The following is a 24,605-nucleotide window of genomic DNA, read 5'->3' as shown; positions in this document are numbered from 1 at the left end:
GGAGCACGGCTCCAGCACCCACAGCAACCCCTGGCATCCTCCCTCACTGCACAGGGAATTTAAAAGCAGTTCTAAACGTTCCACTTCCACTAATGCTTCAGGACCTCATATTATCACATGAAAAGCCAGGCAGACCTTATGGCATACACATTCTACAACCCCAGGTCAAGGTGGAGCTTTAGAGGTCACTATCTGACACTTCCTTCCTATAGAGAAATTACCATATGTCATGCACAAGCATCTTCAAATTAATCCCCTTCTTTTATTCCGTTGCAGAACAACAATGGGTTCAAGCTCCTGAACGGATTAAGCATTGTCTTCTGAATGGTCTGTTTGCTTTTCATGCAGTGAACTTCTTTTGTCACCCTGGGACATCTGCATCAGAACTCCTTTTTCCATCCTTGGCAGGCAGATGCAGCCCGATGGCACGCGTGCAGGGACAGGGCTGGAGCCAATCACTTTGGGACAGCAAAACCCAGTTTCAGTGGGCCTACAAAACCACCTATTCGTTTGATGAAAAAGAAAACACAAACCCACCCCACACTGAAACTGAAGATTTACTCCAAAGTGGGGTTTTTTTCTGCTTTCTAAAGTCAAAAGCATCACCACAGCAGCGAGCGCACGGCAGCAGCTGAGCCGCAGGGAGCTGTGGGCATCTCAGGGCAAACTCTGAGCAAGTTCATGGACATCAAGCACATCCTAAAAATGCATCAACTGCACAGGACAAAAGCACTGGAAGCTCAGGAGCAGGGAGATCCTGCAAGTGCAGCACAAGGGGATGCAAAGGCAAGAGGCTGAGGAGAGGAGTGCCCTGAGAGTGCCAAGCAGAGCATGCAGGACATGCCACCAGCCACAGAGCAGGGGACAGCTCAGGAGCAGGAGCATTTATCTAGATTTTTGACAGCACACAGATTTAATTTTTATCAGTTGTTTCACAGGAAGTTATAAATATTTCCACTGGGTAACTAAGGGGTGTCCATCGCCAGAATTAGCAAAGCTATTTCAAAGAAAAATTACATGGTTGTCATTCAGGAAGGAAAAACCACAATGGAAACGACATCTTTTAAAAACAAAACACAGAGCCTCTCTGTGACAAATTTGTTTTCTCTCACATTGGATTTGCTGTGCAGACACCATCTCTCAGAAATCCTGACCTTTCAAAGAATTATCTTTCAAGGAGAAAAAGCAAACGGCTGTAAAAAACCAACAAAACAAAATTTAAAAAACCCAAACCAAAGCAGCCCCATGCATTGAGACAAGAGCCCTGCTTTTTATTTTATCTTCTGCTTGTTGGTACTGATTGCTGCTGCCCTATTTATGGAGCATCCTTGACCATGAACAAAGCTTGATGCATACCACTCCTGAAACTGATTTGCCCTTTCCAACCAAAGATCACAAGTTAGTATTTATCTTTACATTTAGGAAGAGCATTAACACAGAAAATGCTGCCCCTGTGTAAGTTTCCTCATCAGATATAAACATCCCCTTTTCTTGCATGAGGGAAGAGAGTCACACAGATGATATTTAGGTTACCTGTTGTCCCTACTAGCTCTCTAACACAAGTGTAGTTCCACACTTTAAAGATATATTTTAAATTGTTGATATGTACCTTCAATGTGCATCTTTCAAGATTATAGACTGTAGCAAGTACAGCAATGGCAAATTATTTGCATTCTGCAGAATTCAATCATTTCACAACTGAGGGTTTCTCCATATTCATACAGCTCAAAAAGACAAAGTTTTAACAGTTAACAAAGAATAGTTAATTACAGTTTTCCAAGGAAAATTCAATTAAGCCAGGGCCCCCCATTCTGCCCCAGCCCTGCTCCCCCCCAGGCTGTGACTCCCCCAGCCCACGCTCTGCTCCCTGGCTCAGGCCAGCAGCAGCCACACTGTGGCCATCTGCATTTGCTTGAGTTTTGGCACCAAGAGGAGCAGCTCAGTGGCCCTTCTGATTTAAAGGACACCTCCTCCAGCCCCAGCAGGACCCCCTCTGGGTGCTCCTGCTGCCCAGAGGGAGCTCTAGTCCCTGCTCCAGGGAAAAATTCACATCTAATTTTTTCTTTTTTTACATCCCAGGTTGTTCTCCATCTTGCAGTTAACCACTGCAGTTGTGAAAGGAGGTGACTAAAGGATCCCTCAGCCGCTGCCATCTTTGGGATGTGATGCATCTGCATGTGATGCAAACAGCAGCAGTGGCAGAACTACTGGTAAAATAAAATTCTCTCTTTCTTCTTCACAAAAAGGAGAGGAAATGCTACTCGGGTGTGTTTATCTTTGCGCTGCAGCTTGTAACACACATCAACTCTTTTGTATCACATCATGTAACCCTTTGTTACAGACCTTAAATCTGCTGCTACTACCTCAACGCCAAAACGTTTGGGACAACCTAAAATACCTAAAATGACTGTCAGGGAATGACTCAATGACAGCATCAGCATCTCATACTGATTGTTAAAAAGGTCCTAAAGTTTTATTCTAGAATACTATCCAGCTTTTTCCTCCCAAGCTGATGCTAGCAATATTTTTATCACTTGATAGGAAGGTGGTAACTTCAGTGTCAAGAGCTGACTTATCAAATTTTTCTAAAGTGAGTGATTTTACCTTGTTTAATTTGTCCTTGGACTGTAGCACTTGCAGGTGGAGGGGATGCCCTCACTCTTGACATCTCAGGAGTGCCTGGCTTAGGTGACCTAAACACAAAACACACATGAAGAGGAAAAAGGTGAAGGATAGAGAAATAAGGAAAAAAAAAAAATAGAAAATATACTATTTGCTAAACAAATTAAATGCTGTAAGGAAGCCATGAGAAGCTCAAGTGAGTACATGCCATACCTGGTGGGAGCTTTCTTCATGTGGTCTCCAATAAAAGTAGCATTGGTCATACTCATCAGGGTGTTGGCCAGAGAGATGACTGACAGGAGGTGCTGAGTGGTGACAGCACGTGACACACCATATGTCCCCTTCCCCAGCCCCTCTGTAATGGACATTTTCCTTCCCAACTCCTCACCCTCATACTCTGGCTTGCCTACAGGCTGGTTATAGCCAGGAAGCATCAGAGACATGTGGCCTCCTCTGGACAGGAGGCCAAAGGACACCGAACTGTGGGGCTTAAGCATCCCCAGACGATCAAGGCAAATCTCATCTAGATCAGAATTCAGGCCCCAGGCATGAAGACAGGACATAAAAAGCTTTGCTGTGTCCATGGTTAGATTGTATTCTAATAAAGTTAATGGCTTAGATTTGCTAGAGCGATATTCTGGGTCACCATCTTCTCTCCTCTGTCTCATCAGTTCCTCATCCTCATCGTCATCATCGAGGAGATGCTCTTTTATATTCTCTTTGATGGTTTCCTTGACCTGCTGGAAAATGACAGCTGCTCGTTTCCCTGTCAGAAAGGAGCCTCCTTTGTCAGGCCCACCAGAAGCTTTCTGTAAATTCTCTGGAGAAACGAGAGCTGTGTTGGGTCTGGAGGCCTCCTCTGTCAGCAGCTGAATGATGAGGGCTTCTACATCAAAGAACAGCACGTGTACATCAGGATCTGCCAGGTTGGTCTTTATGGCCTGAACCACCAGGGAGTGGTGGGAATATTTAGGTGAATTCCCCTGAGGAAAAAAAAAAAAAAAATAAAATTAATCGCATTATTCCTTAACACATTTCACAAAGTTAGTTCATGAATTAAGGAAGCAGAATTTTGCCTGCTTCCAGTGAACACCCACGTGTATGGCACTGAAATGGAAAAATTCAAGTGCAACTATTGGTTTGCTTCCTGCACTCACTATTTCAGAGGATGGCTATGACCAAATACACAAATATTTCACATTATTCTAATCACTGATTTTGTAATGAACCGACCAACCAGATACCAAAAAGCACAAACACACAGAGGGCAATATTCAAACCCTATCAAAAGACTCCCCCAGCAATGAAATGCAGACCTGGAAAAATCTGCAATACCATCTGCTATTCCACTAGAATCAAAACTGAATTTTTAATTTCTGTCTTTCCTCAAATGAAAATTCATCTTGCTTATGTAACAATTAAGGCACTGTCAGAAGGAAAATCCACATTTGGCCACAAGGATGAGGGAAGAAAAATGACAGAGAGAGCATCCTCCTCCCTCCCTGCTCTTCCAGCTCTTGAAGGAAGGAGCTGCAGCACGGATGAGCTCACACACACAGCCAGGGCACAATGCACCCAGTGCTCCAGCAAATAGCCACAGTCTGCTCCTTTTGCTGTGGTCAGCTCTGGGAATTAATAAATTATGCTTAATATGTAAAACGAGAGAAGCATGTGAGAAGCAAATACTGGATAATTGAAACCAGAATAAAAAATAATTAAATGGCAATAAATAATAGCTGCTAATTATGTTCTACCATGCACCAATTTATTCACATTTTCCTTCTTTATTAGAAAACCCTAGATATTGGCTCAGAATGTAACATGGGTAATGTTATGAAATGGTCTCTGGTGGCAGATACAATGGTAAAATTAAAAGCAACAATAAACCCAAAATATTTTAGTTATTAATGACTGAGCTCTTGTACAGGACACAGTTTGCTGTGCAAATGTGACCGTGGACATCTGCAGAGCAGGTCCCAGTGCCACGTTCCCCCGGGTGGGTGGGCAGCCAGGCTGGGGACAGGAGGAGCAGCAGCACCCTGGGCTGGGCAGAGGGGGTGTCTGCAGAGCCATATCCCTGGGATGCTGAGGAATGCTCCCTGGAACAGCCACATCTCCTTCCTGAACAGGAGGGAAGGGAAGAGCCATGCTCCAGGGCTGCAAGGGGATGGGAGCAGGGCTCTGCTGCTCTCTCCTGGCCACAGCTCAGACTGACAGAGCCACAGCCAAAGGCAGGCAGGGACAGACACACTGCAGCACTTACACTGGCATCTGGGGACAGAGGAGGGGTCATTATTTAGTGATTCATTTATTAAAAGCCTTAAGCTCCAGCGAAGAAAGCCACTGCTGCTGAGAGCACAAACCAGAACAAAGGTAAATGTGTTTTTAAAGGGTAACTCTCCATACCACCACCTGCACTGCCAGCTGCACAGTGATGCTGAAAGAAGGCTGATGCTTTGTGCTGATAGCAAGTGAGCTCCCAGGACTGACCCAGGGCCAGGTTTGGGGCTTTCTATTCCAGTTTCAGAGAGCTTTGGATAAGAGCCCTGCAGCTGAAAGCCACGACGACGAAGGCTCCCCTTATTTATCCAATTATTTACAGAAATAACCCTTCCAGCTCTGCCACTGACCCCCCCTGACCTTGTCAGAGGCCTCGGAAGCCAGCAGGTTGGTGGCAAGAGTCTGCAGTTTCTGGTGTGCCACGTTCTTGAGGGCAGCCAGGCTGCGGCGAGTCATGGCCTGCTTGAGGTTGATGGCAGGGTGGCTGAGTGCCTCCACGGCAGCAGGGACAGCCTCGTCACAGGCATTCAGGATCTCCACTGCTGTGATCCCCATCACACACCTGTCCAGGACACCTGCAGAGAGATCCAAAAAGCAGGAGGTTAGGGGGAAACAGCACGGAACGTCCGAAATACCCCAGGCGCGACAAGGCGTGAAAACGATCCCCCTGTAGAACTTCCCCTGGGGATAAACAGCTCTTCCTAGAGCTAATATTCTGGATGGAATTCCCCTACATTTCCATGGAGATGAAGTGGGTAGGGAGAAGCCACACCAACAAAAATCAAGACAACAAAAATCCCCAGGTGAGCCTGTGCTGCCCAGAGGCTGCAGTTGCTTCACATTTTTAGTGAAAGGCTGTTCCCAATTATTTTGGGTTCTCTCTCCTACCCCGTTACCTGCACAGATTAAGTTTTCCACTATGGATCCAATGGCCCTCCTTGCTTCCTACAGCTTCAGTGAAAAACAATTCTCATCTAGTTTGTACAATAAGCTGAAAATAATATTTAGACATTATGGCAGGTTTGTGGGCTTTCCTTGAGAGAATAAAGGAGTCAGAAGGCAACTACATGTTGCCTGGATTTTCATGTATTTTTTCCTCACTTTCTACTCCCATAAAACTTCCTACAACAAAGCAGGTTTCATTGTATGCCTTGTTGCCCATTATTTTAAAGTTCATTTTCAGTTTATCCTAAACTAAGGTTAGACCCTTTTAAAGAAAAAAACCCAAACAACCCACAAACAGCCACTAACCAATATGAAAAAGAACCACACCCTTTTTTCACCCTGTAGATAAGGAAACTGTTGCAGAATCAGGGTGCTGCACTCCTACACCAAGCTTTCAAGAGATTTGCTGAAGCAGCAAGGTCACTCATAAACCAAGAGGCCACCACATGTGCAGCCAGTGTGGGATCTCTACAGACAACCAGGAAAACATTTAAGGGGGCTCAACTTGTCCAAAACTGCACAAGTTATTTCCAAATGCTAAATTATGTACTTCACAATATTATATAATAGACACACTTTGAGAATATGAGTAGTGCTAAATTCCCAAATATAAACGTGGGGAAAAAATGTTTTCTTCCAAGACAAAACCTTCCTAGAACTTTAACCAAATATATGTGCACATTTAAAACACTTGTTGAACCAGTATCACTGAATTTAACCTTACCAGTGTCCATCTGCCAGACGTAGACAGAGCCATCTGAACACCCCACCACCAGGTAGTCATCAGAAGGTCTCCACTTTATCACCTGGATAGGGAAAAGGTGCCGAGATGCCAGCATGATGCATTTTTTCTCCCTCAGGCTCAGAAGCCCCACTGAGTGGTCACTGGCAACAGAGCAAACACAGTGCTGGACTCTTGCCTAAGAAAGATAAAAAAAAAAAGAAAAGAAATCCTAATCATAATGCAGACCAGTTTAATAATCTCTTCCTCAAAACCCAGGCAGATCAGTCCATGGTTAAACTCCCTGAGGTCACTAGAAGGAGCATTTAACTTGCAGAAATTTTCTTGAGTCCAACCTCCTGCCTATCCTAAAGAACAGACAGCTCCTAGAACTTGCTTTGTTGAGCAAAGAAAAACAGTGGTTTTCAAGTAAATCAATGGCATTTTGTTCATGAAATTCCACCTCCTCATCCAGGATACAAAAGGCACAGTTGCCATTAAAACCTGCAGGCTGAGGGGGAATCACTTGCCCATTGCTCACAAACATCTTCAGGGGACTTCCACAGCATGGAAATCCTGTCCCACTCTTCATCCTGGGCAAGGTAAGATGCCAACCCCTTCCTTAGCTAGCTAGGATTTAATATCCATTTTTACCATTATTTTTAATCCTTTATGAGTTCTAATCCTAAAAAAAAAAAAAAAAGAAGATCAGCAGAATAATTGAACTCTTTTGAAGTGCCTGCAAGAGTTACACACTGAGCCAGGGCTACATTTTCAGTATTTCATAGCATGTGCACACCCTCCAGAAGGATCTGAGGAGCTGGATCATTTATGGGGAGCATGGGAGAGGTTATCAGAAATATTAGGCAAAACTTACACTACAGTTTTCTGGTGGAACCAGAAGCTGTGAAATTTCTCCACCATGCACACAGAAGATGTGTTTCATCTCTCCAGAAAATATATCCCATATGATGACTGAGTAATCCACACCACCTGAGATCAGATACCTTTGGTCATACCGAGCAGAGACCTGGTGAGGGTACAGTAAACATGTGATTTTGTTTCGGTGGCCTCGCAGGGTGCGGTGAGGTGGCCAGCCTGGGAAAGGGGGAAGGGAGGAGAGGGGGGAGGAAACACAGGAAACAAACAAAACAGAGAGAGAGACAGGGAGAAGAAATGGAGTAGAACAGTTAGACATAGAAAACGCTGCCCTTCCCTGAAAACCAAACCAAAACCGACCAACCAAACCCAAAAAAAAGCCCCAGGCATACGGCGATTTTTGGCAGAAGTTCTTATAAAATTAGCCACGTTTTTTTTTTTCAAATGTTCATAGATCAGGGACTGATCTATTACTTTTGTGTTGCTGTACAGTCTCCCTTTAATATAATTCAGCTGTCTTAAAGCAGCCTCCTCTCCCCCTAAAAACCTCAGAAAATTTAGAAGGCCAAAAAGATGGGAAAAAAGAAAAAAAAATATTCCTGTCCCCAAACAGAAATTCACCCAACTATGAAGGCAAAAGGCCCAGCAGCAGGAAAACTGGGTAATCTTCCTCTGGCCTGGCCACGAGGCTGACTGGCAAGGCTGAAGCATTGGGCATTTGGTGCTTGTGCAGAATAGGTTATTAACACCAAATGTCAAGTAGGAAAGGAAAATAATCTTTGTGACCCAGGAGCAAGAATGGCAAGGCTTCTGTTACCTGAGTTAAGTGGTTAGAATAAGGATGATTTAACTATTAAAAAGATGCTAAGAAATGATGCCTTTTAGGTGGGTAATGTCACTAAACGGGCCCAGGAAATTAAATACCAGAATCAAGTATTCTATGCAACACCTGCAGGTTGAGTGGAACTTTTTTTTTTTTCTCTGTGATGATGCTTTCCACACACTTATTTATTAATATTGATCAGCTTCAAGGCAACCCAAGTGCATATTAAGAAAAAAACCAAATCACTTTGTATAAAGCTCTATAAAGTTAATCAGTTATACAAAGGAAATGGCACAACAAACAGCCTTGTATAGAACTGAAAAAGTCAGACCTCCACTCACAGAAAAACATTTACACATCTTTTTCATTTACCAGCATTTATAAACACCAAAAACTCAAATGTTTGTTCTGCAACTCCATGACAAAAATATAAAAAATAACATTACCCGGAAACAAAATATACACCACCAGCCAGCCAGCTAACACCACAATAAACCAGGAGGAATCGTGCTGGAGATGTTCCTGCCCCAGGCAGCCCTCCCTGGGCACACTCCTGTTTCCCAGGGATGTCCCAGCAGCCAAGCCAAGGGGCACCACAGTGAAGCAGGATGCCCACGGGTCACTCATTATTTGGGTTCCTCACGATAGGCCAGAACCTCAGAACCGTTCAGAAGGCGGTTCTGCGATTTCTAACCATAAAATGACTTAAGGGTGAAGCCTAAATGACTGAGAGGGTGCAGCTATCTCCCTGGGAAGGCCACCCAAGGCATTACCTCTCCTCAGCATGTGCTCCCCCTGGAGCAGCTGGACAATGGCAGTCTGGGTGGCTGGCACGATGACGATGCTGCCGTCCTCCCGCCCACAGACCAGGCGCCCGTGGGCAGGGATGTACACGCTGGCTGTCACCCGAAGGGGCTCCTCCAGGTTTGGGAGCAAGCTCAGCTGGTCTATGATCCCAGCAGGACGAGGGCTGAGCTTATCAAAAGCTTCCTGGAGAGATACTGAAGTTGTCGTCTGCAGTCCTGTTTAAAAAGAAGAAGAAAAAAAATAAACTAAACGGAAAGGGCGAGGTGGGAGGAGGCTTTTAGAGAACAATGAAAATCAGGAATGCTTTTCTGGGGAGGCCCTCAAGTTCATACATGCTCTCACCACCCTCTGAACCAAGAGAAAGGTACATGCAGGAAATTACCTGCCTGCCAAGGTGAGTGAGGCTTACAGCAACACACACAAATACTGCAAGAACTGAAGTGTAGGATATAAGGCACGAGGAGCTGCACTGGCAGACAGCAGTGGTCACAGCATTTGCAAAACACCCCCAAACACAGACAAACCAGCAGTTAAACACAACACCTAAGGAATACTCAAAGTAAATTAAGATCCTGATTGTATATGAAAAAGATGAAACTCCCATAACTTTTACAAGAGGCTAACAAAACCCCACACAACCTGATGGAGTTGCAGGAAAAGCAGCAGTGTTTATCCCAGAAGAAGAACACATCACAAAAAATAAAGATGTCCATGAAAAGCCTTGGCAACAGGACTGTTAATTAGCTGTACCTTTGGCACCATCATCTTGCTCAAGAGTCTCAGGCACACTCCAAATACACAGCCTCCCTGAAGAGTCTCCCTGGATTAACAGTTTATAGGAAAACTCCCTCTGCCCACAGAAGAATCGAGTAACTGGAGGACATAATAGCAGCTGTTAAAGAAAAACAAATCAACAAGTTCAGAACACATGCAAACCAGGTAATAACCCCAGCATTTACTTTCCCCACGTAGAACACTGTGCCTTTTAAAAGCAAGACAAAAAGTAGGCACTTTATGCTTTATCATTCTTATGGGAGAAAGAATAAATACAGCAGTAAAATCCAAAGGAACTGTACTTAAACTACAAAACAAGTCACAGCTCTAGGAGAGAGGAAAAAATATTTTTACGTATATTTACAAATATATCAATATGTTAGAACTGTGTGTATTCTAAAATTGTTAACATGGTAACTGGAACTGTGAGCTGAAGATCACTGCTTGGTAAGGAACCTGGTTCACAACAGGAACAAAGTTTCAGTGTTGATTGACAACAAAGAAAAAAACCAGATATATACATGGTTCAATGTCCAAATGGAGAAACAGGTTAAATGGCCAAGTTACAAAAAGGATTCTTATAATAATCTTGTAGTTACAGCTTTTGTAAATTGGCTACTTACACTGCATAGTACAGGTATGAGTACTGGCTCTGCCATACAGCAGTCTCAGATGTATTAGTTTATTAGTAGATACACTTCACAGTAAAACAGAAAAATTAAATTAAAATTAAAGAGGAGTTTGAACTATATGAAACTATGAAAGTGCATTTTCTTTGCAAAGATTCAAAGCTGTGAGTCTAAAAGCTCTTGCTCACTGACTGCCTCATCATCATGCACATCACAACCTTTAATTCCCCAGACACTGATGAATGATAAACTGTTAGTACAGAGGAACTGAAGCTTCACTTGACCAGAGACTAACCTCTGCATTCATTTGAGAGCAACAGGAACCAAACCAGAGAGCAGGGAAATTGTCTGTTAGCCTACTGCCTAGCACAGGAAGGAATCCTAAAGCTCTGCTTTGAAAGAGAAGAACTGGTCATGTTTCAACCTCTGAAGCAGAAATGCAGGTTTCTTATCAAAAGAAATGCAGTCCATATAGGAAACCCCAAAGAAATGTATTTTACCTGTTTATCTGCTCTGTCCAACACGCTGTACAGTAAGGGTGGGATTAGATTTTCCACTGCTTTCCCCACATCCCTGCGGAAGGAATCACTGGCTGGTAGACAGCTGGGACAACAACAAGGAGACAGGAATAAGGCTCCTGGTATTACTACATCACTAGCTAACTAAATACCAAGCAAAACCAGTCCCCAGGCCCTTAATCATTGCATTTTTCAGCTGTTAACATCACCATTTATATTCTACTCCATATAGCACAATTCTTATTTCTTCCTTATTTGGATCCATTTAAGGAAACATTTAAATTAAATTAATGACATTTTTTCTACAGTAAAATTCACCTCTTCTCATTACACAGCTCCAGCAGGAGGTGAAAAAGATTTAGTGTCATGTCAGAAAACAGTGAAGCAATCTCAGCTGAGCCAACCTGAATTACTGAGTGTTGCTTCACCATTTAGGGAACACACACTTTAAAATATTCTCATGGAATGGTAGTTTCTGCAATAGCCAAACAATTTTGTAACAAAGTAAAAACCAAAGGAGCCCATTTTACTTGCTCATGTTTTGATATCAGGAAAAAAAAAAAAAAAAAAAAAAAAGAGTATTTCACTGTTGACTACCTGGCTGGTAACTTATATATGAAACTTTGTCCATCTTCTGTCCACACAACCACTTTATCAGCTGCCACAAAGCTGCCACCAGTCCAGGTCTGACCATTTTCACTGGGGACTGAACACAAGAGGGAATAATCTCCAGCATCAAAGACCTGAAATGAAACAGAAAACTCCAATTACAGATCAAAATGCCCAGACAGCAGCTAATTTCAGTTTCAATCCAGCCAGACAAAAAGGACTTGGAGCATCTCAACACAACTGTGGTGCTGGGAGGGTGCTCAGGGGACCTTACCCGCCAGTACTTGGAGCACACAACCAGCAGAGACTGCTGGGTGAATGTGCAGAAGGAAATGCTCTGACAGTTCTGACAATAAATGGGTTTGGACTCCTCTTCAAATACTGGTGCTGTGTCCTAAAAAACAAACAAACAAAACCATTAAGTGCATTTGACTTCAAGTTATAAAGATGAAATTAATGCGAGACTTATTTTCTTCTGGAAGAAGAGTATCTTCAAAAGGCATTTCTTGACATTTTTTAATTCACTCAAGTCATGAGCTTGTCAACATTTCTGTAAATTTTACCTGACAAAAACAGGTTTTATTTTTATACTCCTATGGGCCTCTCATATCTCAAATACCAACTTTCAGAGTCAAGCCTGCAGCCTCTGTCACAAGTACAAGAAAACTGCACTGTGCAGAAAAGCAGAACTGAAGCAGCAGTAGGTAAGAAGTTGGTCTGCAGAGGCAGACAAAAAGGAGGTCCAGAGGAGGTCATAACTTTTATTTAGAGAGCACATGTACACAGCCCTCAGCAGAAGCAAGTACTGACCAGGATGGCTACAGAGCCAGAGAGCTGAGCTGCTCAACACCAGTCATAAACACAGCGCTGTCAAGGCCACCAAATGGCACAAATAATTAAAAAAAAACCAACCCAAAACAGTGGAGATAATCCTATGCTTATTTTTGAAACAAGTTCCCCGAGTCAAACAGGAGAAAGATTAAGAGTTCTCCTGGTAACTTGAAGAATCAGTAAAGCCAAATGAAGTGAGTTGGTTTTCTATGAGTTGATTTTTAAGGGAAAAAATTTCCCAGTGTCAGGAGGTAGCTGGAAGCCCAGGAAAGAGCAGCAATAGGAGCTCTCCCTCCATCAAAGCAGGAAATGTCATTATTGAGAAGCCTTTGTTTACCTGCATCCGACTGACTTCAGAGGTTATTATCCATACTTTGAGGATGCCAGTCACTGAAACTGCTACAACAGTGTCCTCTGGGGAGAAACAAACATCAGGCTGATAAGTACAAGGATGTCTTCATTTTGTTGCACACTTGTGCATATCCGAGTACACAAATATCCTGAGTGCCTCCACGTAAAGTTTATCAAAACATCCCTGAAGTGTTTGCTGCAAAATCAAGTGTTTATTTGCAAAGTGGTGTTCCAGAGGCACGTGTGCACAGACAAGATTCCCTGCTTTGTGTTTACAGCCTCCTTCCCATCTCTGTTAATTAACACCAGGGCTCAAATTCAGCAGGGGGAAGGGAAGAAGTTGTTTCTGCTCTTTCTGTCTGACCCTGTGGGCTGTCCCTTCACTGAGCTGCAGCTCAGATGTTTGAGGAAAGCAACTGAGCTCTCCCACCCCAGGACTTTGGGGGGACTCATTCTGCTACTGCTGCCAGCCTTGACTCAAGGTACAAGTCTCCTCTTTCGTCAGGATCTTCTTCCTTACTTTTTCCCAAACCTCTGCAGAATTACAGTCTCCACAAGAGGAACACCTGAAGGAGACAGCCCTGCACCTCAGCTGCCAGAATTTAACCCCAGGGAATGCAGACAAGGTAGCAGAGAACTGACCAGACACGTGGCCAGGGATGACTTCAAGTCACAGCCCCTCATCCCCCCAAACACAAACCTGCTCACCCACCTCTCCTCTGAGCAGCCTGGCAGCACCTCCACAGGATCTGTGCTCTCCAGGCTGCAGGTTTTTAGTCCTGTTGTGTACTTTTAACAGCACATTCCTTAAACAATTTTCCTACACCAATAGCTTTGAAAAAATATTACAACAGCACTTTCTATAATGCTACTAATCACAAGAAATATTCATGGACATATGCATCCAGTTAAAAATGACAACACACAGCTTGCTCATCATAGCCAGAGCCAAACCATCATTTAATGGAACAGTAACAGAGACAATACTGCATTAAACTAGGCTCTTTTTCAGGGATAGAAAGAACTATGTATAACTTGCTTTTCAGAAAGCCTGCTGGGTGTTGCCAGAGATCACAAGAAGTAACATTCTAATTCATTCCGTGAAAAAGTTGAAATAGTGTTTCTTGTGCAGGGAGGCAAAGCCATAACAACAGCCACCAAAATAATTACCTTGTGTTCTGTTGGATCGGATGATGGCCATGGAGCTGATCCAGTCAGGAGATATCTTTGATAATAAAGAATAAAGAACCTCAAGGCTGGTAGCATCCACGACAAGAATTTCTGGATAATGTCCGTGGCACAAGAGCCTCCCTTCACGCTGAGTCCCAACTGTAAACTGATAGAACTGAATGGACATTAACAAAATGCATCAGTTATACTCTATGTGAGACATTGGTTACTTCAGTTTTTGATCAAAACTCTGATTTCATTAATAGATTCTAATGCCTATTAAAATTTAAGATCAAAAATGACTATTCTGCCACCTCAGCCTCCCCTGCAAAGAGCATCCTCACACTCCCACCACCTCCAAAAATGTCCTCCTCTCCCTCCTTTGTTTCCAGCCTCTCCCATGAATTCTGATACATTTTTTCCACTGCTGAAGCACAGAATGTATTTCCAGCTCTAGGGCATTGGGTGACACATCACAAACCATGAGATACTTTGGTAGGCACATGGTGTCATTATGAAGTTTGAAAAGAACCAAACCAGCCTTGCTTGGGCAGCATCTCTGATGTTATCCATGCCATGCAGAACAGGAGCTGTGAAACACAGAGAAGGCACCAACCTGTATGCCAGTATGTGTGCAGGCCAGCTTAGTGAACTCTATGCACCTCCCATCATTCACGTCCCACAGACACATCTCCCTAAAACATAAAAGGCAGATTAAAATCATTTGTGAGTGGTGAATAACAAAACTCAGAGCTTTGACCTGTAATTTATCAAATTGTGTATCAACAAATTAACCTGGAATCTAAGTAAGCTAAAAGGTGAGCATATGAAGTATATTTTATTTAAGGGTTAGAGCGTGACTTTTTGGTTTTTTCTCCTCTAAGTCACCTGAGTGCCAGCCCCATTAATGTCAATTGCAGGAGAAATCCCTTCCACTTCCCAGTTACTCTGATTAGTAAATAAAACCTCTTCAAAAATAAAATGCATTTCCTGTATTTTTATCTTAAGGATAAAACCCAAACACTGCAACAGAAACACAGAAAATGTATGACAGGTTTCCAAGCTTCAAAACTTGTATTAGGAACCCTTTGCTGGCAAGAAGCTGTGCTGCAGCTCCAGCTGGTCCTGGGTAAGGGGAGCAAAGGGATCCAAAGGGAGCTGCTGCCAAGTGGAAGGGAAAAGCACAGGAGGGAGAAGGTGACAGGAAGCAGAGGGGTGGCTGCCCAGGGGACAGGACACCCCACACCTCATTGCTCAGGACACTCACCCACTCTCTGAAGCACTGACTATGTACTGCTTGTCACTGGAAGCAGAGGCCTTGGATAAACATGTCACTGAGGCTGTGTGGCCAAACAGCAGAGCTCTGGGGTTGACCTAGAGTCAGGGAAATAAAATGTGAAGTGAAAAAAGCATGGGTACTATTGCTTAACCAGAGGATACACGTCCCAGCTTTCCACCTTGGTATTATTTAAGTATGTAAAATGTTAACAAGTATATTCACACATTTAATTAGCACAGCAGCAGGTCTATAATCTTGAAAACGTTTGCACAGATTGCTGCTGTGGTGCATGAAAAAGGAGTTTATACCTAATCCTGCCTACAAATTTGTGAAAAGATGCATTTTGCAAACTCGTGCTGTCAATGGTTTTAAATTATAGGCTGAATTTAGCCCAACTTGAACAAAAAAATTGGGTTCTATTGCAACAATAGCTCCCCCATTCAAGTATAACTCACAACTCTCTATATTCATAAGTTTATATAAAGCCCATTAAAGATAAAAAAAAGAAAACTGCCCTTTATTTGTCCTATTAAGAAAGAAGTAGTCACTTTCTCCCCTTTTCTTTTTAAATATGCCAGATACAAACATGACTTCTGAGGGTAACTCAAAGACATTGAGATATTTAGGTACTCCGTATAAACTTTCTCTGAAGCATGCAGAGTTCTTTGCAACAAATTATTGTCTTTCTATTGTATTCTAGAATTTAAAACTCTCTGTTCCACGGCAAATGAGGAGATTATGTTTAAAACAGACATTTGTCCATTTCAGCTCTAGGGCAAGCACTGGGATGAAACAACAAATCACCAACCCTCAGCTCTGCTGCTGCCTTTTTTCTCTTCCCCTTTTCATGGGGGGAAAAAAAAATTGAATAAAATAATAACCTTAAAAAGTTCTCTGTGTGCAGTCTCCTGGTCACTGGGATCTGTTTTCACAAAACATAACTAAGCAGCTGAACTTGAAAGCAACACCCAGTTTTGGGCAGCTCCAGAGCAGAGGAAATCATCACTTCATAAAAATGACTGCAGGAGCCACAACAGAATTCAAGAGCAAAAAACCTCCCTGTCTAATCCAAAATAATCCACCGTGGGAAGCAGGTGGTGTTAATCCAGGGCTCAGGAGAGGGAGGAGGAGAGGACAAGGCAGCAGGGAAGAGACAGAACCAGAGTGGGAACCGGAACGCGGGAGAGCAAAATCCCACAGACAGCAAGGATCCGTGGTTTAACAGGAGGGCAATCCCAAGGAGATTGGGATCCCAAAGACTCCAGCCTTACCTCCAGGTCTGGGGAGAGGTCCCAGAGACATATCTGCCCGTCGTGGCAGCCGGTGACCACCATGGAGGTGTCCTCCAGCAGCAGGAGGGTGGAGATGCAGTGGGTGGGGGCCCTGCGGCCCCACAGGACGATGGGCAGCACCAGGCTGTTCCCGGCCATGCTGCGCTCACACCTGGGGTGCAGGGGAGAAAACAGAGCACAGATCAGCACCTCGCACACCCCTGCACTCCCCATCCCCTCAGCCTGCCAGAAACCTCCCCTGCCAGCCCAACAAGGGCTTCCCAGAGACGCTGAACAGAGGAAATTTGGCGTTTTCCAAACAAAATCCAGGGCGCCCGTCACCTGGGAAAGAGAGCAACCTCTGGCACTACTGTCACCCCATAATTTCTATCCCCTGCACATTTTGCAGAGGTAAAGCAGCCTTTCCTACGTGTATAAATAGTCACCAAATACCATTTCCCATGCACATGGATACTTTTGCCAAAATCACTCTTCTTAGGATAATTTTGAAATAATAAATGCGTCCAGGCCCAGAGCTGGAGCAGCTCTGGTGTGCCCAATAGTCATCCATCTCCATCTGCAAATACAACAACTTGAGTAAAAAACAGGCTCTGGAGCTTCCCACAGATGACTTTTGAAAACCCCTCTCCTGTCAGAACGGTGTTGACACAGCTTTCTCATGAGGACATTTGTGTTGGAATATGCAGTGTCCTGCACTAGGTAAAATCAAAATGAAGTGGCAGAGAAAATTCTCAAGGTTAACACCATTCCTTAACTCCTAATCTTACGCTGATGGTTTGTACTGCTCCAGACACCCAGCTGCAGAGGGCACCCAAACAACCAAAAGCAGATCAGAAAGAGAAGCAGCGTAATGCAGAATTATTCCTGGCTGAAGGGAGGTGTGACCCCCAGGACCTGCCATCAGAACACGATTCTGGCCAGCACCCAGCAAGGCAGAGACACAACAACATCTTCCCTGTGCCTGGGATAAGGGATTGACACAAATTCCAGGAGAAATGTTTCCCTGTCTCAAAGCCAACCTGCTCCTGGTGGCTGGGAGCCAGGGGCTGAGAAGGACGTTTGAATCGTAACTTCAGAGAGAAGGAAAAACATCAGCAAGTGAAGCTGTAATAATAAAAAACAGTTCAGAGGATTAGCACGAGAGTTAAACACCAAAACACTCCTCTGTTTTTGTTAGCAACATTCTGAGCTCGCCGAGCACTTCACTGGTTTTATGATGTTGGATCCTTGCCTCGGAGTTTGCTGCTCATGGGCAGTGCTGGCACCACAAAGTCCAGGAGCAGGAAAAGGGAACTGGAAATACAAGAATTCCTTTTGCTTTCCAGTAACCCACTGAGCTCATGAATGCTTCGGCTGTACTTTAGGGGTACATTCTGCAGCTCATAAATACAAATTTAAGTTCTACTTCAACAGCACCAAGGAGTTTGTATAAACCATCCAGAGGTGAATTCCAGCTGTCGGGACTGGCACAGAAACAACTGAGAAATGGTACATGAAACCACCAAGCAGAGAAGTTATGTCACCTGTGACTGGCATTTTCTATCCATTTCCTATTCTGCATTCCAGTGCTGCTGTAGGAGTTACTCTGCTATGCTGTGGTAAACGTTAGGGCTACAGCCAGCTATGGCTGGGAGCATGTTGTGATAAATGAGTGAGCAAAATGGTTGTGCTAAATAAATTAATGCTCCCTAACTACTGTGCTGTAGAGCTTTACATTCTGAACTTGCCCCAGCTCGAACCAGAGCAGAATTTCTGATTTAGAGGAGTATGAACGCTCCGCTCAAAAAATGTTTTTTTAAATGCACATTTTTCCTGACATTCTGGAGACCCAAACATATTCTCCCAGCTTGCTGGATCCAGCAGTGTGTGCAGATGTTCACAGATGTGTGAACCTATTTCACAGCATTTCAAAGGAGGGGAAAAATTATGAACTATGCCAGAAAATAAGTAATAAATAAATAAAGAAAGGTCATGGTGAACATAAGCCAGGCGCCCTGGAAATCCGGTCCCTGACTGCCCCACAGCTCCCTGGACACTCAGCCCAGGCCTGCCTGACCATCTGCCAAAGGCAGCTCAAGCATTCAGATTTCCAGGGAAGCTGTGGGAATTTAATTCTCTCCTCTGCAGCTCCCCTGCTTAGAACCCCCCCGAGAGACAGCCTCAGATAAGATATCACCAACACACCCACCGCCAGCTCCACCTTTTGATCCCTGGCCATTCCCCCTCCTAAAATCTGAATTCCCTTCTGTTTTAAACCACTGCTTTTCACTGTGCTTCCAACCTCAATGATTCTATGGAATTAAACACAAATTAATGTTTTCTCTCATCTCTGCAAAAAGTGCAAAACAGTTTTTCAACGAATTTTGAGAAACAGTCCTGGTGCCAAACACCTCTGGAGCCAGAGGCGTGGAATGGGATAATGCAGATGGACAAAAGGGGGGAGGGAAGGCAGGAAGGGCAGAACACGGGTCAGTTCTACCAACCCTGACACAGCTCCTGGGGCTGCCTGGATGTGCTCAGCCTCACACCTCTGAAAAGGGAGAGCTGCATTCTGAGTTTTTACAAAACCCACGTAATCCCAAACAGAACATCACTCCTATGGAGTCCCACTTTGTGCCAACTCACTTCCAGCATTCAACTGAGCTATTTTTTTAACAACGATTCATTACGTGTTGTTGTTTAATAAATAAGTATAAAGAGACCAGCAAGCAAACATTTCATCTCCTGCAACCATCTAAAAGATACCCTGGAAACAGGGGTTGTAAACCATGCCTGTAGATGGTACTGTTAATCATTATGCAATGGCAAATCAATTGTTCTGTCTGGATCATCCCCATGCAGAACTGTAAAATAATTTTAAAAATTTAAAGAGTACAGTGACCTTGCTAAAGAGCTATGAATATAAAATAGTTGATTTATAGTGAAATTATCACAAAAACACAGGGGAAAACAGAACTAAAATTAATTAAACACAACACAAAATTCACCTGCTTGCTTCAGTGATGGCTGCAACTCTGAATTACTACAGAAGCTCCCCTACCAGGACATAAAACATTGCCTTGAAATTTTGCACTCAGCTGAATGTTCTTCCAAACTAATCATAAATATTTTCACATTGACAGCACTATGAATAAACACTTAAGAAAACAAATTTTCAAAACAAACGTGAAGTCTATGACAACAAACAGAATTATTAGCACATAGAAGTAACCCAACGTATTTTATATTTCCATGCACAAAACCACAAAACACTGAAAATATTAACAGCAAAATACTTTCTAAAAGCCTACAGTCATTCCTGCTTCAAAACTTTTATCTGAGAGAGACAGAATCCTTAGAATATTTCATATCAACCACTGAGAGACAGGAGAAAGGGAAAACAAGACCAAACCAAAGCAGAACAAAAACTACCTCTTTCCTTCTAGTTTTTTATTATGGAACCGCAGCACCTTCATTAAAAACTTCATTTTCAGAATGTACCACAAGCTCATTCTGACAGCTGGAGAATTCAGTCTAGAGAGAACAACCCTTCTCTATCACTGGCCAACACCAAATATATCCCCTGCAAAAACCAAAACTCACTTTTTGTCTGTAAACAATCGATAATTTTTTTTACATCAATGATGACAAACTCCAGCAGCAAACAGACACTGTACCACTGACAAAGGGTCAGAAAGCAGGCAGGGAATCATTACCCATGCAAGCCCAGGCTGTACTTAGTTGTCCCTCTCTAGAACAAGCTAGTTTTGCAGAAAAGGGAACTGGAACTTTGAACTGGAAACCAGAGATGTCACACCGAGCAGAGTTCTTCCTGCTTAACCCCCCCATCTTCACCAGGACTGGGAGGCTTCTCTCTGTCACTTCCACAAGTGCCAAAATCCCAGTTTCCCCCCTCCAAATAAGAAAATAAAAGAATGAGTCTCTGTTATTGCAGGTACCTAGGGCTGTGTGTGGATACACGGATGAAAGCACACTGGTATTTATTTTGCTTCAATTTCAGATGACCTCTCTCAAAGAGACAACAAATACACAGATGCAGGGACGTGGGCAAAGCCTTGAAAAGACTCCACCAAAGCAGAGGCTCCCTGGTTGTTCCCTGCCCCACAACAAGGCGTTGCTTCCCTCCTTCCCTCCCCTGTGCTTCTTCCCGAGGTGAGAGCAGCAATGTAAACCCCAGCATCCCTCTCACCTCCAGTGCCTTAGGGAATTATTTCCACTCCCATCCTTGGAGCCAGAGCCCCTTTTCTCCAGGCCTGAGAGGTGCTGCAGCATCCCAGGCACCCACTGCTGCTGCCCAGGCCCCTGTCCCCAGCCTGGCACCATTTCTGAGAACTTTCCCCCCACAAAGCAGTCTCTCCACCACAGCACCCACTCTCTTGCTCCTATGGATTTCGTTTTTCCCAGAAAAACCAAGGCAAAAGTGGCACCGAGTATCTCAGTCTTTGTGCTTTTGTTACCAGGTCCACTAGATTATCAAAATATAATCCAGTTAGAGTTCTGTACACACACATCTCGGCCACATTCTTTGTATTCAGAGTGATCCTTCAGATTAGCACACCATCCAAAAAACTTAAAAATATTATGGTAACCTGATAGAATAGTCAAGTGATTCTTCTGAGTGCACTGTTCCAGGCCAGCACCGAGGCACATTTCATGCTCTGGGATAAATTCTTATCTGACTGAAGCTATGAGACTGAGTTCTTAAATACCAGGTGTTAAATCCTGAATCCAGGGCTCACACGAACACCTTTATCTCCACACGCTCACCAGCACTCCCAGCCTGCAGTAAATTACTCACAGCTCATCCACCGAGCCAGAGGATGTCACAACCATTCCCAAAGCAGCTCTGAAGCAGAAGGTACAAAGCAGATCAACAGAAAATGTAGAAGTGAACAGAAACTTCTCCTTCCCTGCCACCAGGGAGGGATGGCCAGGGCTGTGAAGGCAAAGGGACAACAGCAGAGGCACAGTCACCTCCTTTGGCTGTTCCCCTGCCCTGGCTGCCATACAAAATAAACCCAATATGCAACAAATCAGAATAGCACCTGGACAGAAACGTTCTGTACACAAACCACAGCAGGACTCAAGCTCTTTACCACATGGAATATTACCTTCTGCCACAGCTCATGCTTGGCGACTAATTCCTGGAGTTAGAAAAAAAAAAAAATTACCAGCACCGGGGACTGTCTGGTTTTGGCATATACTTTGTATCTTTCCAAGGGGCAGAAACAACAAAATCCACAAACCTTCCTCTGCCTCTATACCAATGTTCCTGAAACATCATTTTATTCACAACTTTCTCAAGTGTTCTCACAACTTCTCTCCGTAACGAGAAGCACTCGAGCCTTGTGAAATTCGAAGTTCTTTACCCTGGAAGCGCATCCATAACGGGGATTTTTACAGCCAGAAAAAGCAGCCCAAGAAAATGAATTTGTGAATGAAGCCCAGCAGCTGGTGAGAGCCCCTCTTCCCTCCTGCATTGCCCTGAGACCTCTCCTCCTGCAGCACAACCCGACACACACTGCACCCTTCTCTGGGGACTTCCAAAGCCAGACTCACGGAATCCCTCAGGGATGCAGTGCCCAGCCCCACCTTCCTTCTTGGAGGAGATGGACCCAGGTAAACCAGGCACAGGGGAGGGATGCAAGGCAGGCCAAGAGAGAGGAATGCTACGCTGGGGAAAGCTGCTACAAGAAAATCTACCTTTGTCTTGACAAAAGCACAGCCAAACAGAGCTCTTTCCCAAAGCATTTCTTTCAGTTAAAGCCATGCATACACAGAATTAATTTTGGGGTCTGCGAGGACACTAAATGAATCTGCCCCAAAACACAGCCAGGAGGTGACTACTTCTTTATCATATTTGCTCTCAGCTTGAACCAGCTCCAAAGTGAACCATTAGGGGCTGCCAAATCAACATCTGCTTTTAAATAAATGTAACCGTGACTACCTTCAAACAAAGCGACTGGAAAGGTTAAGAATAAATCATTCCCTCCCCTATCAATGTTTGCCACACGTTAATGATGGTTTTCAATACGTTCAGCAGAATCTAAACGCTGCTATTATTCAGATGTGCCACCAGTAAGTACAGAGATGGCTGCCATCCCTGACATCATGACAAACCCTCTAAGTGGATTGCCTGTTTGCAAGTGAACAGCAATTTCTGTGCCTCCTATTTTCATGCATCCAGTCTTTCATTCAAAAAGACATTAGTTAAGCCCTGCAACACCCTCCTAAAACCATTTGCATACAGCCAACACTTCTGGTGAAGCCTCAGTTCTGTTACATCATGGCTGCTGTTTGAATGGCCCAATGCATTTTATAAAAATCTAATGATCTTACACAGAATTACAAATTATCTTTTCTGTTTAATGCTAGGGGATGGAGAAAAGGGATTAAGGAGTTAAGGACAAGAAAATTAAGTACTTTACCCAGAGTTGCAGAAATCTGTTGCTCTCAGAGCCCACATATTTAGAGAATCACACCTTTCTTTAAAGAGACAGAATAAACAAACAATTCTCTTGTTAAATACAAATGGGCTCTAAAGTTTGCTATGTCTGCTACATTGTGCTTGTTTCTAAAGGCCTGTCAGTAAGTTTCAGTCTTTGGGGATTAGTTTGCACTCTCTACAAAGAAGACAAATGCAAAATATTTTTGCTTTCTTGACCTATCATTAACCTAACAGGATGAGTTTGCGTCGGGTTAGTTATGCACAACTTACTCGCTGTAAATCCACGCCAACTAAGAAGCCTGAGGGACCTTTTTAAATAAAAATATTTCAATAAATAAATAAATCCCCGGCTTTTATTTATCTATTTTTTTTAATACAAAAACATGTTATCAAAGCAGCAAATCATAATAATTCCAGCTTGCATCTGCTGAGTACTGAACACAAAACTAGAGGAGGATCACTGTACCTTTATACTTTACCCAACCACCAGCACACCTTCCCAATTTGCACCTACAAAAAAGATTATTGCAACACTGACTCCACTTGAGAAAACAGAGCCAAGCACACCTGCAGGAGAGAACCAACCTGGTATTTTGAACGTGATCAAAACTGTCAGGCTACACTGAAGCTTCTGGGAAAAGGTGATTTCAGCCCAGGTAACACTGAGTAACAAATCAGACCCCCCTCATCCTCATTACACCCAGCAAGGATTAAAAGATTAATGGCAGCTGGTCTACTCTTTCTTTTTTTGTACTTTGTTGGTTCCAAATCATCACCACAAGGCTTCTTTTGCTTTTTCCCTAAATCTGGAGCTTCTCCCCAGGTCAGTTTCTGTGTAGCAGCTGCCTCCAAACTGCAGTGCTACACCAAGAGCATCTCTGCAGCTCACCCAGAGCCAACGCTCCTTGCTCTGGGTCCTGAGCTGGCCCTCACCTGCTACAATCACATAAATAACCAAAAGCCATGTACATTTCAACAAACACAAACTCGTGTTCCAAAGCAGAAACTGGAAAGTAATGAAAACAAGCTCTTCCTTAATCTCCAAGTGGTAATAACATCAGCAGATTCCAATGAGAGATGATTGTGTGCCCCCTGCCCCAGCCGAGGGAATGACTACAAAAGCCTGATTTAATGGTATTTATTTTGAAGGTAATGCCCCCAGAAAAAGCAAGAGGAAGAAATCATTTGGGACTCTAAACCCTTTGTTATGGTTAACCTTTAAGAGCCAGAAAAACCTGCAGACAGCTCTCAGTTTGATGACACACTGAACCCACATATATTTTTCCTGTTCAAAACCGTCACGATCACATGGAGGACAGTTACCCAAACCAGCTGCAGAGTAAACTCTAAATCATATCCCTGGCTGCAAATATTATCATGGCTGTCACCGAAAAAAAGGAAACAAACCACGGAGAGGCCTCAGCATAATGAAAAAAAGGCACTGAAGGAAACGCAAGCTCCTGCAAAGGATGCAGAGTTACTCCCGGTGTAACTTCGCGTTCAGAGGAGAAGGGGTCTCCATCCATCCATCCATCCATCCATCCCCCCACCCACGGCCGGTCCCCTATTCCTGCCTGCCCCCGCATCACCCCGGAGCTGCGGACACCGCTCTGCCCCGAACCCCGCC

The 24,605-nt window shown here is 43.8% G+C and overlaps 1 protein-coding gene across 3 annotated transcripts in view; it reads right to left on the bottom strand.

The window, feature by feature from the left end:
* Nucleotides 1–24,605, bottom strand: part of WDR7 (WD repeat domain 7) — an 82,118-nt gene that overhangs the window by 56,943 nt on the left and 570 nt on the right. For 2 of the 3 annotated variants that reach the window (XM_071729809.1, XM_071729808.1), the window contains exons 2-16: nt 16,510–16,681; nt 15,227–15,333; nt 14,576–14,654; nt 13,960–14,134; nt 12,776–12,852; nt 11,882–12,001; nt 11,596–11,741; nt 10,981–11,083; nt 9,828–9,969; nt 9,044–9,292; nt 7,446–7,666; nt 6,572–6,767; nt 5,263–5,477; nt 2,836–3,605; nt 2,605–2,693 (exon numbers count right to left, since the gene is read on the bottom strand). In XM_071729809.1, the coding sequence (XP_071585910.1) occupies nt 2,605–2,693; nt 2,836–3,605; nt 5,263–5,477; nt 6,572–6,767; nt 7,446–7,666; nt 9,044–9,292; nt 9,828–9,969; nt 10,981–11,083; nt 11,596–11,741; nt 11,882–12,001; nt 12,776–12,852; nt 13,960–14,134; nt 14,576–14,654; nt 15,227–15,333; nt 16,510–16,668 (2,848 nt within the window). In that variant the 5' untranslated portion in view covers nt 16,669–16,681. Of the gene's footprint in view, nt 1–2,604; nt 2,694–2,835; nt 3,606–5,262; nt 5,478–6,571; nt 6,768–7,445; nt 7,667–9,043; nt 9,293–9,827; nt 9,970–10,980; nt 11,084–11,595; nt 11,742–11,881; nt 12,002–12,775; nt 12,853–13,959; nt 14,135–14,575; nt 14,655–15,226; nt 15,334–16,509; nt 16,682–19,941; nt 20,055–24,605 lie in introns of those variants that run through there. The other variant, XM_071729807.1, reaches the window with a different exon arrangement.

Source organism: Heliangelus exortis, chromosome W, assembly GCF_036169615.1.
Source record: "Heliangelus exortis chromosome W, bHelExo1.hap1, whole genome shotgun sequence".
In the NCBI taxonomy this organism is placed as follows: domain Eukaryota; kingdom Metazoa; phylum Chordata; class Aves; order Apodiformes; family Trochilidae; genus Heliangelus; species Heliangelus exortis.
Note: the sequence above shows the minus strand (reverse complement) of the source record. Positions and strands in the feature narration are given on the sequence as shown.